The sequence below is a fragment of the Pocillopora verrucosa genome, chromosome 12 (genome assembly GCF_036669915.1).
Source record: "Pocillopora verrucosa isolate sample1 chromosome 12, ASM3666991v2, whole genome shotgun sequence".
Classification (NCBI taxonomy): domain Eukaryota; kingdom Metazoa; phylum Cnidaria; class Anthozoa; order Scleractinia; family Pocilloporidae; genus Pocillopora; species Pocillopora verrucosa.
The window spans coordinates 14,004,714-14,018,927 of NC_089323.1; the positions used below are offsets into that span (position 1 = coordinate 14,004,714).

General features: G+C 39.3%; 1 protein-coding gene across 1 annotated transcript in view; it reads left to right on the plus strand.

The window, feature by feature from the left end:
• Positions 1-2,480: 2,480 nt before the first annotated feature.
• Positions 2,481-14,214, plus strand: part of LOC131783707 (uncharacterized) — a 28,945-nt gene continuing 17,211 nt past the window's right edge. Inside the window, exons 1-14 of the mRNA XM_059100467.2 lie at positions 2,481-2,578; positions 3,173-3,217; positions 3,674-3,828; positions 6,403-6,651; positions 7,328-7,483; positions 7,871-8,019; positions 8,255-8,310; positions 8,776-9,010; positions 9,404-9,668; positions 10,426-10,987; positions 11,414-11,760; positions 12,510-12,856; positions 13,408-13,590; positions 13,847-13,913. Of these exons, the coding sequence (XP_058956450.2) occupies positions 2,533-2,578; positions 3,173-3,217; positions 3,674-3,828; positions 6,403-6,651; positions 7,328-7,483; positions 7,871-8,019; positions 8,255-8,310; positions 8,776-9,010; positions 9,404-9,668; positions 10,426-10,987; positions 11,414-11,760; positions 12,510-12,856; positions 13,408-13,590; positions 13,847-13,913 (2,862 nt within the window). The 5' untranslated portion in view covers positions 2,481-2,532. The remainder of the gene's footprint in view (positions 2,579-3,172; positions 3,218-3,673; positions 3,829-6,402; positions 6,652-7,327; positions 7,484-7,870; positions 8,020-8,254; positions 8,311-8,775; positions 9,011-9,403; positions 9,669-10,425; positions 10,988-11,413; positions 11,761-12,509; positions 12,857-13,407; positions 13,591-13,846; positions 13,914-14,214) is intronic.

Consider the following 14,214-nt stretch of genomic DNA (forward strand, 5'->3'; position numbering starts at 1 on the left):
CTTATGAAAACAAGAATACTTACGCGAGGAAAAATTAACATAAAGTCACAAGACTCAGTGTTCTAATGAAGCTAGTCAACTCCCACTGTTAACATGGTGTCAGCTTTGCTATTTCAGTAGAACCCAGCGGGTTGGTAGGATTCCATTTTCTCTGACGAAGTGCTACGTTCGAAACGTCAGCCTTAGAACCTCGGATTTGCATCATCAACTCAGTCGATAAAAACGGATCATCTTCCATTTTTGTCATGTTTATGAAAGGAGTCTACCTACAATCACGGTGTTTAGCAGTACAGAAATAACTATTGCCTTGGGCGAGTAAGTAATAACAAGTAAAATTTATCTTATTAATTTACTTCATTTCCGTTCTTTTAACATAAGAGTCTTAAAATGAATATCATATGTTTTGGAAAGTGCATAGGTTATGTTTGCCTAAGGTAATTTTATGAGTTATAATTTTCAGTGATGTCTTGAGATGCTAATGGTGTCGATAAATTATATTTTTTCAAAACTGATTTTCGCTGACATAGGCGAAGAGCCTTTCATATCTCGTGTTTCATCCGCAAGCGTCAAGGGTATGTGAATTTGACGAGTATTATGTGAAAGCTTTCAACAAAGTTCTTAGAGCAGTGCAATGGTCCCTTTTTCGGGTTTCTCGTGATTAGAGAGGATACGACAGTCTTGAGGTGAAATCCCGGAAATACGATTGCATCGTCATGTTTAACCCGATTAAATATACCAAGGGTACAAATTATCAACTAAAAAACCTGTGGAGTAAAAAGGAAGGCTTGTCAAGCCACATTGAGAAAAGAGCATCTATCTGAAACGTTAAGTTCAGGTTTTTCAGCGGCGTTGTTAAGAGGAAGGTTGAAGTAGCAGAGTCAATCAAATTTAACTACTACAGTCATGCTGAGCGTAAAGAAAATAAATCAGCGTTTTCAGAGATAACAACCAAGAGCAGAAAGGAAATCATTGGATATTAAGCTCATAAAGTCTTGAAGAATTTCCGGTCACATTGCGAATAAATATGTGACGCAAGTAACACAGGTAATGGAAATGTTCGTGCCTCCGCGCGTGCGACCACCACGAAGCTTATGTTTTTCCATCCTTTTTATTACAATATTCAAGTGGAATGTTTCATCGCCAAAAACGAAGTGTCAGCACTTTCCGATGTCGTGAGCTTTGCGTAACTACCTTTTACGTTTCTTTTGTTGAAAACACTCCCGCAAGATATGAAACTTTCACTTGCCTGGACCGTCAAAGTTGTTTTCAATATCTCCTTGGACAGCGTTTGAAAGGGTTTCGTTTCAGAGAGGGGGGGGGAGGGGGGTGGATGTATCTGATGAAAGGTAATGTCTCTCACATGAGGTTTATGGCATGATTTTTGGGTTACGCTTATTTTCTTCTGTACGAGACGAAACTTGATGGGAATATTTCCCTGTTCTTTTGTCCTCAACGTATAAACTGATTTTCAACTAAACAAAGGAGAGAAAGAAAACACTAAAGGAAATCTCTACAGACATTCAGATTGTCAGACACACTCCTCCCCCCCCCCCTTTCACCTGTCCTCCGATACTGATGTTTACTGGAGTATCTCGTTTTCTACAAACGGCCTGACTTGAAAAATGAACACGCACGAGCGAAAAAGAAAAGCATTAAGTTCTTTTCTAAGCCTCTCATAAATCAGAAATGGTTCAATCTTATGACCACATCTTTTTGGGTAACATCTTCCAGTATTTACCTTGCAGCTTGTCAGCTTTATTTTAATATTTTCTGATAAGATCACTCATGATGAAGCATGATCAAGGGGCGCGTGAATTGATTTTTCTTTCTTTGTTGAGCTCGTGTTACCCTCAAAAACCAATATCTGACTCTTTGACCTCACTAGATTTTTTTCCTTGACTTCTCTGTACGAACAGCACTAGTCTTTAGCGAATTTTGATCGCACCGTTATACTTGGATTAAATTCTAGACGGCCCTTTCCTGACTTAACGCCACATGAGCATGGTTGCTAAACGAAGCGCTCCTAAATCTCGCATTGCGTCGTAGATTAAACTTTCCTGCATCAGCACATCTGCTTTAATATTTTGCAATTTTAAGGGTTTTCGTCCCAATATTCTGTTTTTGAGACTGTGGGTGGTTTTAAAAAATATTTCCTTTAAGTCTAGTAACAAGATCCTTATAATCCCAATATTGTACTTTTGGACTCTTGTTGTTGTGAAAGGATGTTAGATTATTATTAGATTTCACTTTGCCGAATACAAAACCCTCGTCTTCATTGGCTGATTTTCCGCAAAAGAAAAGATTTGAACTTTGACTTAGTTACGTAAAACAACGACTCTCATTGGCAAATTTTTATTGTTTTATTTCAAAACTGAGCGCTGATTGGCCGCTTTCAGTTCGAGACGTCACTCATCTCCGCTGGCGTTTGTTGATCGGTGGCCTTTTGTTCTCACCGGGGGTGAGGAGTGGCTCTGTAAAAACGAAGAGAGGTTGCTTCTCTTCTGCAGTCGCACTTTGGATCTACAACGCGATATGAGATCCATTTTATTCGTGTTGTTGGCCACAGGGGCATTTGCGGGTACGTGATTTTATCGCTTTCATTTTACTTCAAGAAGGTTTTATTCTTTGACAATCAGATCAGGATTTTGTACTCAAAATACCGAGCTGTATCAATTTTGCATGTTTCTTGATTGCAGCATTTGCCTGCGTGTGCACTATTTCGACATGATTTGGAAATTTTTTCGCTCGGTCAATTTCGCTCCTTATGTATTCTTAGTTGCTGTTGCCCCTTAAATCACTGAGACGTAGATCGATTTGGAAACAATATGCTGTCAAATTGTCAAAATTTGCCCTTGTACTGAGGGAAGTTCGGGTAAAATTTGCCCGAGCAAGCTAAGAACATGAAAACCATGGATACCTCGGGGGCACATCGGTTCTTTATCGTGTCGCTCTGGTTCTGTCCCGAAAGAACTTAAGAGAAAAGATCTATGTTAAATGCTGGAGGGACACAGAAAAATTATTGGCGATTGTTCTTTTTATCTTTGGTTGATCTTGTTTCAGGTTCTCCTGAATCGTTTATTGTTCCTTATGTTTTCTATTATGTCACAGCATCTCTGTTCCTCAGGGAGCTCGATGCCTTGATTAACGTGTTACTTCTGTACGTTTCTTACAGCGCCCAGGTCTCTTCATAGAGATAGGCCGCCGGAATGCGACAAAAGTAAGTAATGATTAGATTTTCTGCGTTAAAATTATCTTTGTCTCGAATTAAATTCAAGCGAAGTTATCGAGCCTCAAGAAGTGAACGTGTTCGAAAATGGCAGATTGCCACGGTATCCTGATCAGTGGGATTTTGCCTTTTGAGATCACAAGGTCCTATCATGTAACTTTACAATCATTATAACGTATTTTTTTGTCAATCTTGCGTTTTCCCCTTGCATAATTCTGAGTCATGGGACTCTCGCGGCAGAAAAAAAAAAATTCCGGAAATGACATCGAATCTCCGACGGACTTGTTGACAATCAATTCCACAGAATGCATGGGGTTTGATTGGCTTGCAGCACGCTGGAAGCACGCGTGGGACAGTGGCAAATGTCACGGGGCACGTGTGTTGTGTTACATGTTTTGCTCTCTTTCTAGATTGATTGACCTTTCTTTCTGCTTCTCTTTTACAAAGGGTCGAACAGATTTCACCATTTAAAGGAATTTCCTTACAACTATGAAGGAGAAACAATAAGTAGTGTTACAGGCGCGTCCTCTGCCCGCTCAGGGTTGAAAATCCGCGCACGATGTGTCGTCAAGTCTGTTGCACCATGTCAGCATGTCTTGAAGGTAAGTTTTTTTTATAGACCCTCGAAACTCGATGCTTGGTGATTGATAGGGGTATATTTGCTCTTCAATCACGAGGTTGTTTTTGTTTCGGAAGATAGTTCTTTATGAGAACTAGTCAACCTTGATAAGACCACCATAATCGAAGAAAGCAATCTTTGTAGTCAATCGTCAGTTTTAGAATAATTTGCAAAGTGATTTTGGTTTCGTGTGAAATGCTGCTTTCCTTGGTTATTGGATATAAATTTTATCCAATCCTATAGTAGCCCCTCTTTCCGGTCTCATCTCACCTTCTAATCCACTGTTAGACTCGTTCCTTTTGACTAGTGAGGTTCTCAGTTCTCATAACTTCGTAAAAGTTTTGACCTATGCTGACAAAATCGCTTTCTTTGATGATATAAAATGTTAACTAGCCGCAGCGCTTTCCCAAACATTTCGTGTTATTCTACGTGCTCGGTTATTCCTGGGGTAAATCTTTCGGACTTTACAAGATACAAAGAGACGTAGCGAAGGAAATCTGCGTGTTTTCATAAGACGTGATGTTGCTAATCAGCTTATTGGTCTACAAAATGAATACTTTCTTGGAGATTAGGTTTAAAAACGACTATCCTTTTTTCCCTCCACTCTTGCTTCGCACAATTTATTTTGCCTCTAGTAGTGCGTCAAGCTTCCCCACCCCCATCCCACCCTACGAGGATGAAAATTGAATATTGATTCTGTCGTTTCAATGTGCAAATTTTGGCATCCCTTCTCCTAAAGCATTTCCCTTTCTTTATTACGTAACGTTTCAAGTTATTTAGTGTTACTGATACATTGTCTGAATGGTTAATTTACCTCAACCTGGCGGTATGCAGAAGCCTAGTGGATAATCTATGGATTTTAATTCTTCGGAGCTATTGTTTTACAAAACATGGCATCATTTAATGAAGAGAATTGGCGATGGCTAAATTTTTTTTCGATTGCTAGTGTGTGTCGACGGCCAGTCTAAAATAGGGTAGTAATGGCGTTTTCACTTCAGTTAAATTGGTAAAAGTTATTTGCTTGTAATAGAAGACGAAAATTGAGACAGTTTATCCATGACGAGGTCAGAGGTGCAGGAATCATGTTAATGAAAACCGGGCTAACCGGTCCAAAGTCGAGTTTCACAAGATTATTTTTAGCTGGTTTTGAAAGACTGCGCGTGAGAAAGCGCGCGAGAGAATTGAGAACCTACTAGAATCTTACTTTTTATGTCGCATAAACTTGTCTACGCATTGAATATTTCGATCTGGAAATACCCTAGAGGATTTCTGTAGCCATTAGATAGACTCGAGTGTTTTTTTCTTATTTACCGTTACCTTCAGACTGAAAATGCATCGAGTACTAAAATTCCCCGTATCGGAAACCTGCAGCATTATGTGATGAAAAGATGAGGTTGACAGGATTCGATTTTCAACATTCACTGATCATACAATTGCAGAAAACTTATGCTTAGCTTAGCGAAAATTAAAATACTTTTGTTTTCATCAGTAAGAGCGAATGTAACTGTGGGAGAAACGCAACAAATGGAAGTCTAGGGGATTCATTACGCAGCTAACTGCATGTCGAGTCAGATTACATCCGGCGTTTTGAACAAAAAGATAATTTTAATGCTCATTTGTCTCTGATTTCTTCAAGGTTCAATGTTCAGTTGGTGGTGATATCCAATTTTAAGTCATATCCTGTATGCAATCGGACCTTCCACAAACATATCGCTTCCCGTAAGAATTTTGACCTTGGAAAAGCGCCTAGGCAAAGAAATGTAGATTCCACTAAACCGCAGCACGAAACATGTTGCTGAAAGACTAAACAAGAACTGTGTAATCCATATTCTTAAGTAACCAATGACCACCTCGAAGGTTTTCAAGTCTTGAAATAGTTCATTACAAGCAAAGCGGAAATCTCACGAAAGTTGGCGAGCAATATGTTAAAAAAACATTCCTCACACTTGAGACCCGAGTAGTCATGTGCTTCTTTTGTTGGTTTAGAATAAGGTTTTTTATTTCCTTCTCAAACTGTGACAAATCAATTGCCCGATGAAACAGCTGTATATCAGCATACCGTCATCTCCCACTCAACGACGCTGAAACGCGAGAAAATTGGGAAAAAACCTTTTTAAGAGTGCACTTTGTACCCCCAAAATTCCCTCATATTTACCATCTTGCGTGCCAGACCGCCTCTTCGACGAATTCCTCACGTTTTCCTTTGGTGATTAATTGTCATCAAGTTTGCATTGTAATTTGTGGACTTGACTCATATTATCAGACGCTTTCTTCGCGCGTTGAAAATAGCAAAAAAAATATTCTTTGGCAACATGCTGGAGCATCCAGAAAAAATTTTTTTCCAAGGTGGGTGGGACGGGGGCGGGGCGTTGGTTTTGGAAAAAAATCAAAATTCAAGGACTAATGTATTCCAGGTTTAGTTTGCTTACGACAACTTATCTCTTACTTTTAACAAAATACAGGGATCTAAAGTTGAAATCCACTTTGCCCACTTATTACAGCCAAAAAAACAAGTTCCTGCTTGAGGTTAAAATCTTCAAACCTGTTTATTTTTCAGATCGACACAGTTGAGCTCTGGGAAGCCCAGAGCAAGAACCCAGGTCCCTTGGATTATCAGATATCCCAGGGATCAACAGCTTTTGCTGAAGAGCTTCAAGCTCAAGACCTTGTTTTCAGAATGGATGCGGGACGCATCACAAAGATCCTCGCCCATCCAGAGGAGCCCTCTCACGTCTTGAACATCAAGAGAGGTATCCTCAGTGCATTTCAGGTGCAGTTTGTTGACGACCATGCCACCTTAGAGGAGGTAAGATCTTCATTATGCTGATTCTTACAAACAAGTCGCGCTGGAATCGAATCTGACTAAATCTACTTTTCCGTGTTTCTCCCATTTGAATGGGGTGTAAGCTTTTACACGAAACTGCACACCATTAAAGAAATAAATCCTAAGTTGAGTCCTTGCACCACCAAAATCTCATTAGTTATTCTCCTTACTGTCTGCCATACAATTGTTATGATTTTTATTCGGAGAATTTTGTTTTGGATCAAATATTGATCTCTTGAATTACATTCTTCCTAATTCTCATCACTTGCCTGCTTGATATTGTATTCATGTGGTGAGGAGAAATTCTATTTTGATCACTCACGAGAGTTGAATAGATAGATTATTGGTGCATTTGTAGAGGATGATCCTACCACATCTTTATTGTCAAATTTTTTTACTATCTTTGTATGTGTTTGGCTGATTATTTATCCTTTGGTTGCTCCTCTTGTACTTTCGTTGAATCGATAATGTTGTTTGAAAATATCGACTTCCCGAATGAAAGTTTCTCAGTTGGCCTAGAAGCTTAGAGGACGTCATGGCGCATCTTGTGAAAGGGGCCCTGTTGTCCTTGAGACATATTGTCCCCAAGGCTTCCCTTCTGATTAAACTGTATGTATAAGGGAGATTAACCTTTTCAGTTCTTTGTCTTGTATTTTAGGACGATGTCGTTGGTAAGTGCAAGGTGCGCTACGAGATTAAATCTCGGCATCTGAGCAGACGCCCGAAAGTCGTGTACAAGACACGCAATCTTACTGAGTGCACAGATCGTGCACAGACCGACATCGGCATTCACGTCCATTCTTACGAAGAAAAGGTAAACAGAGAGGTTCTTCTGTCATTGATTTCAAGAGGTCAAGTAGAATTTAAGGCACTTAGAGACAAGCGCAATCTCGAAAGTCAGAAGGGATTGTTAAGTTCAAATTCAGATCATGATTAAAAGAGGGACAATTTTACGTTACAATAAATATAATCATAGTTAGAGTATAGTCACGATCGTTTCTCAGTTACGTGAGCATATTGGCAAAATGATGATGAAAGTGTGATATGGATTGCATAACAACCGAAGGAATACCGTCCGACGTAGAGTGTCTCTTACCGTTATAGTCACGCAATATTTAAGGAAACTTAGAGACGCTTATGGTTTAGCCATGTATTAAATACCCTTTCTTCGACGTAGCATAACCATCTCCTTTGTTTTCAGCCCATCAGCTTACTGCATTCAAACAGTACATGCAAGCTGTACCTGACCGCTAAAAAACGCACCCAGAGGGTAGTGTGTGAAGAGGAACATCTTTTCCGTCCATTCTCTGGTGGTTACAAAAACGCTTCTGGAGCAATTACCAGAACAAGGTAGGAGATATTTTCTGTGATACGAAAATACTTAAGGTATAATGGACTCGTTTTGTTTTGTCTGAGATGTAAAGCTATTCCCAATTTGTGCATGTACTTCAAAATGTACGATTGACAAGAATAGTCAATTTTTCATCTCATAGCTTCTGATTACTTGTACTCTATAAAAAATCCTCCTTCTCTAAAATAAATAAAACGAATTTTCGAGAGCTGATATGTTTTCTTTCCCTTATAGACAGGTTTTGGAATTGCAGTCTATCCTTCCCGCATCTGAAGCTAACGTACCTCTCGGTAGGTGGTTTATTTTGATTTTTGTACTTTCTGTTTTCCAGCTCTGTAATTAGTATGCAATCCTAAGTTCATGCACGGATTTTACGTCAGAAGTTGGTAAACATGAAGTATATGTGATAGACACAGATGCATGAAATCGTGATTGTTGCGATGAAGTTTTCCTTTTTCCTTTATTCAAAGCCATTATTAGACGAGCAGACTTCGTTTAAATGGCAACACACATAGTGAAGAATCAAATACTTAAAATAATGCAACTTCAAGAGTAGCGTTCCAAAAGAGAAAACAAATGCTAATTGTAACAGTCTCCTCTACCTTAAGCTCTCGATCACATTTACAAAACATAAATGCGAAAAGTTTAACTTGTGCCTTAAAATTGGACGTCAAGTTTTGAAAAGTTTAACTTGTGCCTTAAAATTGGACGTCAGGTTTTGCTTTCTAACAAAATTGATTTCATTACATTTTTAGAGGGACTTCGCCCTGTGTCACTGAAGTATGCGCATGCTCAGCCACAGTCTAACCAAGAAGCTATTACTGATGCCTTTTACTTGGCAAGCCGCCTTAGTAAGGAGTCAAAACACTCCACAAAACCTGAGTCGGCCCAGCACTTCTCTAGCCTTGTTTTCAGCATCCGCAAGCTTAGCACGCCAGCCATGGAAACTCTGTGGCAGAAAATCCACAACGAGGAAGATCCTAAAATGCAGTAAGTGTATTTGCTTCTTCGCTACATGGAAATACGGTCCATTGGCTTGATCTTGGAGTTTCGGCAGCATCGTTAGATAAAAAATATCACATGGGAATGCTTTTCAGCGAATTGTAGTTGAGTGTTCACACAACTCCAAGCTTATTCACAGAGGCTATGGCAGCCGTTATCAAATCTCAGTAAATTTTTAATTGAATATTCTCCATACTCAGAGGACTTGACTTGCAGGCCTCAGTTTTCTTTTGTAATATGACAAACTACAGCATGATCACTTTCAGCCTGATGCGAGATTGCAAGACAGTGGCTTTTTCATTTTTGTCAGTCGGAGCTTGAGTTACTGAGACAAAAACATGACGATTTCATTTACTGACGTGACCTTTTTTTTTCTTTCAGCGAATACTTCTACGATGCTCTGCCTCACTGTGGTACAGGAGGATGCGCAAAGGTCATGAGTAATGCCATCAGGAACAAGCTGGTCAACCATGAGCGTGGTAACATGTTTCTGGCGGGATTGGCTATGGCAGCAAATCCCACAAAGGAAACAATTGAGCACGTGCTAGAGCTGTGTGAGGAGAACCCTGGAAGAACTGCCATGTTGACTCTTGGAACGCTCATTCACAAAGTTTGCGAGAGCAAGCCGCAGGATTGTAATGATCAGGTAAAGGTTGTGGTACTGTACCAGTCTGGTAAAAGCTTTAACCCTTTAATTCCCAGATATAATAGTCAACTCTCCCCTCCAGCCACTACATATTTCGTTTTAAACCAATTGCGAGAATTTGGTGTTAGACCAAGACAACAACTTCTATTTGATATGTTCGAGTATTCTCACTACCTATTGGCTGGATAACGTAAGGATATCTTAGGGAGAAGTTAGATGTTTATCACTTCTGGGAGTTAAAGGGTTAGAAGATTTATACGCAAATTCTCCGAGCAATTTCAATAAGTTATCATGTAAACAGTTTATGATGACAGACCAGCTTATCAGCTAAGGGGCGTTATTTTGGAATAAGACCATCTTCTCCGGTTTAATTTACTAGGAAAAGTATAGCAGTAAGTTGGGAGAATTATTAAGTGGATCATGGGGATTAAAGTGTTTCAGTTGAGTTTTAAAGCATCCCTCAAAATGCGCACTCTTAGATTAACGTATGCGCAATATTTATATTAAGTTGGTTTCTTTTTTTAGCTTTGGTTGTCCTTATGTATGCTTTATACATTTAAACTTTACTGAGACTTAAATGTTATTGAAACATTTTACTTGAAAGCGCGTATTCAGTTACATTTATTATTATTATGATTATGATGATGATTACAACTATTACTATTATTATTATTATTACTATTATTATTATTATGATTACTATCGAAAAGCTTTGATGAAAGAGTTCTGACATAATCAATTTTAATTTTCCTTATAGGATCGAGAAAACCCCATCACAAAGGCTGAAAACTTCTTCCTGTCCCGTCTGGGTCAAGAATGCAAGGGCAAAACACCCGAAGATTTTGAAAACTTTATCATCACCCTGAAAGCTATAGGAAACGCCGGTCGACCTTTAAACGCCGAAAATGTCTTGCTGAAATGTGCCTGGAACTTAGAAGCACCCGTGAACATGAGCATCGCAGCTCTTGAGGCCCTGCGTCGCTTGCCTTGTAGTAAGCAGATGACAGACCAGGTCTTGCAGATCTATGAAGAGTTTAATGTGGATGTCGAGATCCGTATCGCAGCGTATCTTGCCCTCACGAAGTGCCCGAGTCCAGAGGTGTTCAGGAGCATCGCCGAAATCCTAAAGCGTGAAGTGAACAATCAAGTTGGTTCTTTTGTTTGGTCCCACATGACTAACGCCATGGATTCCACTGAGCCAGTTCATGGTCTCCCTCAAGCTGAAATAATGAAAGACGCCCTCAATGGAATGAGGCTTCGAGAGTTCAACTTGAATAGGCTAAGGTTTTCACGTGCCTGGGAAGGTTCATTTTACAGCGGTAAGATCATTTTGCATGTGTGAAGAAGACTTCTCTCTAGAAAATCAAGCAGATAATTGACGAAAGTAAAGATAGATATCAATCGGATAAATCCTTAACACCCCAATATTGGTATGCATGTTCTCCATATTCTTTATACATTTTCTATGGAGCTTGCAAAGAGAATTTGTCTAACAATCGAGAGCTTCTTGAGTTTCTGATCATGTCCCTTATTCTCATGAAGTTAAAGTTTGATTTAGGGGTGATACTGTGAGGAGAAATTAGATGCTTATCACTCTCAGGAGTTAAAGGTTTAATAGAAGTTGTTCCAATGCCAAATACTCCAAACTAACACGTTCTCAGGCGTTACAGCTGTATAAAGATGAAGGTTCTCAAAACTTTGCTAACTAAACATAATTTCAAGTCTCTTGTGGTTATATTTAACAGATGTCCTGAGGTTCGGTGGATCGGCTCAGAGCCACCTTATTTACCACCCTACCAGTTTCTTCCCACGCAGCGCCATGGTGAACGTCACCGTCGACGTCCTCGGTGCATCCATCAATGTCCTGGAGGCAGGTGCACGTTTCGAAGGGTTTGAGATTCTTATCGAGCAGTTTTTCGGAGAAGATGGCTATTTCCCTGATGACCGCATTATGCAGATGTTCAACCTGAAGCCCCACGAGGAGAGGGATAAGGAAGAGAGAACTGTAAAGACTTTGAAACACAAACAAAAGAGGAGCTTGAACGAGGACTTAAACAAGGTGGAACATAACTTAAACAAATTGCACCGTATGGTAAGTTCGTGTTTTTTGTTATCAATGTATGAGAAGTAATGTGGTTTCCACTGTTACCACTGTGTATACGGCCACAGTTCTGGTTGTTTTTTTTTTTTGGTTAAAGATTGATTGTAAAATTTTGATGGAAAATAAGGTTTATAATATTTTCATCGGAAGAAAAGTGAAAAGGAGAAAAAAGCTTGAGGAACTAAGCACATTGTGGTCATGCAGGGTGCATATTAATGTTGAGATTATAATGCTGGCCTGTCAGTTTTCACCTTCTAAGGACGTGTAGAATCGTAAAAAACACATTCAACAAAATGTGATATGAGACGATAGCTTAGAGATTGACTACATCTTAACCCTTTTCACCCTAACATCAGTATGCTTATTCTCCATACGGTTCTTTATACATTTCCTAAAGTGTCGACAAAGAGAATTTGTTTACCGATCAAAAGCTTCTTTCGTTGGTGATCATTTCCTTAATTCTCATGACCCTAATGTGAGAATCAAGGGTGATATTGTAGGGAGAAATTAGATGCTAGTCACTCTAAGGGTGTAAAGGCTTAAGTCCATATACCCAGTTCATATTTCTTTTTTTTTTTCAGTTTTCTTTTTTTCTATGACTGCGTAGTAGTGCAAATAAAATTGTGCCAATAACATCGACCACTTTTTGTAATGTTTCGTCACCCATCATCTTGTCTAAAGCCTGATCAAACTTTGGATTTTTCATCTCAACTGATTCATATTTCGTTACGTGTTTGTAGATGGATAACCGTAAGCATCATCCTTCTGGGGCTGTTTCTGTGAAGATGTTTGGTAACGAATTGAGACTTCTCAGCTTTGACGACATCAGCTGGTTAAATGACGAAGTAGACAAGATCAACGTGATCGACATATTAATTGCTTTAGCCAAGGGTGGCAAAAAGAGCTTCAGTAAAAGCATGATGTTCTTGGACGCTGAGACTACAGTCCCTACCATCCTCGGTCTGCCGCTTAAAATGAGTGCCAAGGGAACCACGGTGGCCTCTGTAGAACTCGCCGGAAAGTTTGACATCAGGAACATGTTCTGGGGAAAGATGCGGTTTGATATACGTGGCCATGTCAAACCCAGGTAAAATAATTTAGGACAGAGTTTAATGTTTCTGTTACGACGATTGGAGTTTAAAAGTAGATGTGTTTATTTTTGATTACCGAAAGCGTTTTGGTGCACAGAAGATAAACTTAGGATCGGCCTGGTAAACAGCCAAAGAGTTGACCTTAGTTTATTGTATTTACGTATAGATGTATACATTTATATATATATTTATATATACATACATTAAATATATATATATATATAACTGCAGACTGTACTGGTTCAGCCTTCTGGGCCTCACCAGTGCAGTGCTGATGCCAGGAAGGAGGTGTCAGCACTAAGCTACCCCGAATGATGCCACAGGTGTGGGATCATCTAAGCTATATATATATATTTTTCGGATTTTCTCCCATGTTGTCATAGTTAACAACGAAGGGAAGCATAAGAATGAGCGAGTGATGAAAGGGAATTGCTCATCCGACCTGGGAGTAGAAGCCACTCTACCTCAGCCTTACGGTAGTACTGCCATTATGCAGTCTTCTTTCCTTAAGCGTGTCTCACTTGTCGATGGCGTTTTTATTTTTCAGTGCTATTGTGGACGTGAGTGGTCGTATGGGAGTGAGTGCAGTGTATGCTGAAGCTGGCGTTCTTGTCAATTCCTCTTTGTACACGGTAACACATCTCAAGGGAAATGCATCCTATGCTCAAGGAGAAATCTTGAAGTTTGAATTGGGTGTCCCAGAGGAGCCTGTTCAGTTTGTCAACGTATCGTAAGTAAAGCCTATTATTATCAATATTATTATTAAGAATATTATCAAAACTAAAATTTTCTTTACGTTATTTCACTTTTTCGAAACGATATTTAGGTTAAGTGAGATTGTGGCTAAACAGATCGTGGAAACTTTATTAATTCTAATAATAAACTTTCAAGTGCTTCTCCGTTTTATGATGTAGTCATCGGAAACGCAATCTTACTTGGTGACGATTGTGGTGCTATATGTTAAGTATTTCTTAATTTTCTTGTAGGTCATCGCTTTTCGTTACTCTCAACAACGAGAAATTAGCTATTGACGGAACACCGAGGAGGATTGAGGTGAGCAGTTAAGGACAGGGCTAATGCATCTTTACCTTTATTTGAGACGATGCAGACATGCTTTGAATCAAAGCGGAATTACAGCCGTTAGGATGAAACTGTCTCATGAGATGGGATAGGAACAAACTGTGTGATCAAGAATTAAAGCTCAATCCAGCACACTTAAAGAATTATTTATTGTTGTTGGATTTAAGGAAAAAATTTCACCCTAAACAATTCGAAATAGCAAATTCCTGAAATCGTTCAGATGCACTAAAAGGTTTTTTATTCTTCCCTTTTACTGTTTCATTACATGATTAAA